The 3,174-nt window shown below is 41.5% G+C and overlaps 1 protein-coding gene across 1 annotated transcript; it reads right to left on the bottom strand.

Annotated features, from left to right (window-relative positions):
- Positions 1 to 1,732: 1,732 nt before the first annotated feature.
- LOC121757498 lies at positions 1,733 to 2,677 on the bottom strand. Its single transcript, XM_042153032.1, has one exon. The coding sequence runs from the start codon at positions 2,675 to 2,677 to the stop codon at positions 1,733 to 1,735; it is 945 nt and encodes a 314-aa protein (XP_042008966.1).
- Positions 2,678 to 3,174: the final 497 nt, after the last annotated feature.

Genomic DNA, 3,174 nt, shown 5'->3' with positions numbered 1-3,174 from the left:
TGGGTGCTGTAGTCAATCGATGCTTCAACTCATCAAAACTCTTCTGACATTCTTCACTCCATATGAAAGGGGCATTCTTCCGTAACAATTTTGTCATTGATCCCGCAATAATCGAGAATCCTTCCACAAAACGTCTATAGTATCCAGCCATACCCAGGAAGCTTCGAACCTCCGTGACTGTAGTTGGCACTTTCCAGTTGACAATTGCTTCAATTTTCTGTGGATCTACTTCTATTCCTCGACCTGACACCACGTGTCCCAAAAATACCACATGATCTAACCAAAACTCACATTTACTCAACTTTGCATAAAGTTGTTTATCTCGTAGAACTTGTAATACTGACTGCAAGTGATTAACATGATCCTCTGTGCTTCGCGAGTAGACCAATATGTCGTCGATAAAAACAATCACAAACTGATCCAGAAATGGTTGAAATACTTTATTCATCAGTGCCATAAAAGCTGCAGGTGCATTCGTCAGTCCGAAAGGCATAACCAAAAACTCATAATGGCCGTATCGAGTTCGAAAAGCTGTTTTCGGAATATCATCTTTAGCAATCTTCAACTGATGATACCCTGATCGAAGATCTATTTTTGAAAACACTTGTGCACCCTGGAGTTGATCAAACAAATCTTCTATTCTCGGCAATGGATATTTATTCTTTACCGTCGCTTGATTCAGTTTCCGATAGTCTATACAAAGTCGCAATGTACCGTCTTTCTTTTTCACAAACAACACTGGCGCTCCCCAAGGTGAAACACTGGGCCATACAAATCCCTTATCCAACAACTCTTGTAACTGTTTCTTCAACTCTTGTAACTCCATCGGTGATATTCGATAAGGAGGAATTGAAATAGGTGCAGTACCGGGTAACAACTCAATAGTGAACTCTGTTTCTCGATCAGGTGGCAATCCAGGTAAATCTTCAGGAAAAACGTCAGGAAATTCTTTAACAATGGAAATGTCTTTAACTTGATCATTAACCGTAACACAATCTACAACATGGGCAAGATATGTTTCACATCCACTTTGAATCAGTTGAAAGGCCGTTGTAGCAGATATAAGACAGGAGGGAATAATCTGTCGATTGCCGTAGAATATCACTCGATCTCGTCCTGGTGACTCTATTACCACTTCTTTAGCATAACAGTCTATCTTAGCCCGATGACGTGACAACCAATCCATACCCAAGATAACATCAAACTCATGTATGAACAAGGGAATCAAATCTGCCAATAGTTCTACTGAATTGATTCTCACCGCACAATCTCGATATACTATATGTACTGAAATAACTTCACCCAATGGTGTGTGTACACCTAGTCTGCGATCTAGAGGTTCAGGTTCTTTATGCATATTTGGTGTGATGACAGGTGATATAAATGAATGAGTAGATCCTGGATCTATCAATGTATATATCATAGCATTAACTAAATAAAGGGTACCAGTAATGACCTCTGGTGCTCTAGATGCCTCCTCCTGTGTCATAGCAAACACACGAGCATGTCCCTCGGGTGTAGATCCATGTGCCTCTGACTGTCCTCGCCCTCGACCCATAGGTGCACTCATAGTTTGTCCTCTTCCACGACCTCGATTAATACTTGCACTCGATGCTGCAGGTCGCACATTCTGTATTGTTGGTTCCGTCGCTGCTCTTCCACTTGATATTATGTTAGACCCAAGTGGGCATTCCCTATAATAGTGTCCTTGCTGTCCGCAGTGAAAACAACCTCATGTAATTGTTCGACATTCCCCTGTATGTGGTCGTCCACAGTGCACGCATAAAGGTCGTGTACGTGCTGTCATACCAGATCCCCGTCCCCACTCATAACTGAAAGGTGGTACACGTCCACCTCTTTGACCCAATGGACCTCCTCTACTGAAACTCGATGCCGAAGAAAAAGAACTAGGCCTTTTTGAAATGCTCGAGCTTGATTCACCCCTATATTCTTGTGGTCCCCTCTTTTGTCTTTGAATATACACATGTCTTTCTTTCACTAGTCTCTCTGCTCGTATAGCCGCTGCACGTAGATCATTATAAGTACGAAGGTCTGAAGGTGTGATTTTGCTTCTTATCTCATATATCAATCCTTCTTCAAAACGTCTGCACTTATCTTGTTCTGTAGGTAACAATGCCAATGCATAACGAGAAAGCTGAGTAAACTTCACTTCATAATCTGCAACTGACATAGATCCTTGTTTAAGGGACAAAAACTCTCTTTGCTTCTCATCACGATACACTGGTGGCATATACTTATCACTGAATTCTCTCAAGAAGTCATCCCAACTGAGTACGGGAGGATGTATCATAGCTCGTGGGACAGTCTCCCACCAATAGTAAGCATCGCCCTGAAGAAGAGACACTGCATAATCAAAACGTTCTTCTGCAATACAACCCATCTGATTAAACACACGCTCTGTCCTCTTCAACCATATCTCAGCCTCTGCAGGATCAGTAGTCCCAACAAAGTCAACGGCTCCCATCTTTCGTAGTTCTTTAAAATTTCTACCCCTTGGTCTCATTTCTAGTCCATGTACTTCTTGTTCAACCCGCCTATGTATTGGCTGGCTACCCCCAGGTGATGCAACAGGTGAATGAGATGCTTCTGCAGTTAATGAATTATGCGGGGCGGCTGACCCTTCTCTCCTCGATGACATATGTTCAGGAATGTCCATGTTCCTGATAATTCAAATGCAAATGCAACTTATAACCAATACGTATCATATGCAATGCATGGATGCAATGTCCCAGCGGGATCCTTATCCCTGCTCTGATACCACCTTAAATGTGACACCTCAACCCCTCTGACGTATGCACTTACTATAAATAAATTCCTTATCATAAAAGAAATCAATACACGTGTCTAATTCATAGAACACACATAGTCTATAACTCTAAAATTCAACATTCATCAAGTACATATTTCAAAACATTCTACACAGTAGTGAAACCCTCTCACCACTCTATATACTATACGTTTATCTACATGCAAAAATGATGAGGAGGAGAAGGTTGCCAATATTCGTCAGCCGCCGAACCTGATAACACGTGGAGTTCCTATGACCCACGTCAGTCAAAAACTTTACTGCTATCTTATTCCTGAAAAATTTAGTGGTTTAAATGAGCCACAACTCAGTGTATATAAATTTCCACCTTTAATTTCACATGATAC

This window comes from Salvia splendens, chromosome 12 (assembly GCF_004379255.2).
Source record: "Salvia splendens isolate huo1 chromosome 12, SspV2, whole genome shotgun sequence".
Taxonomy (NCBI): domain Eukaryota; kingdom Viridiplantae; phylum Streptophyta; class Magnoliopsida; order Lamiales; family Lamiaceae; genus Salvia; species Salvia splendens.
Note: the sequence above shows the minus strand (reverse complement) of the source record. Positions and strands in the feature narration are given on the sequence as shown.

Bases quoted from the DNA above. Each gene is read 5' to 3' on its own strand.
- LOC121757498 (XM_042153032.1), bottom strand. From the start codon at position 2,677: ATGGACATTCCTGAACATATGTCATCGAGGAGAGAAGGGTCAGCCGCC.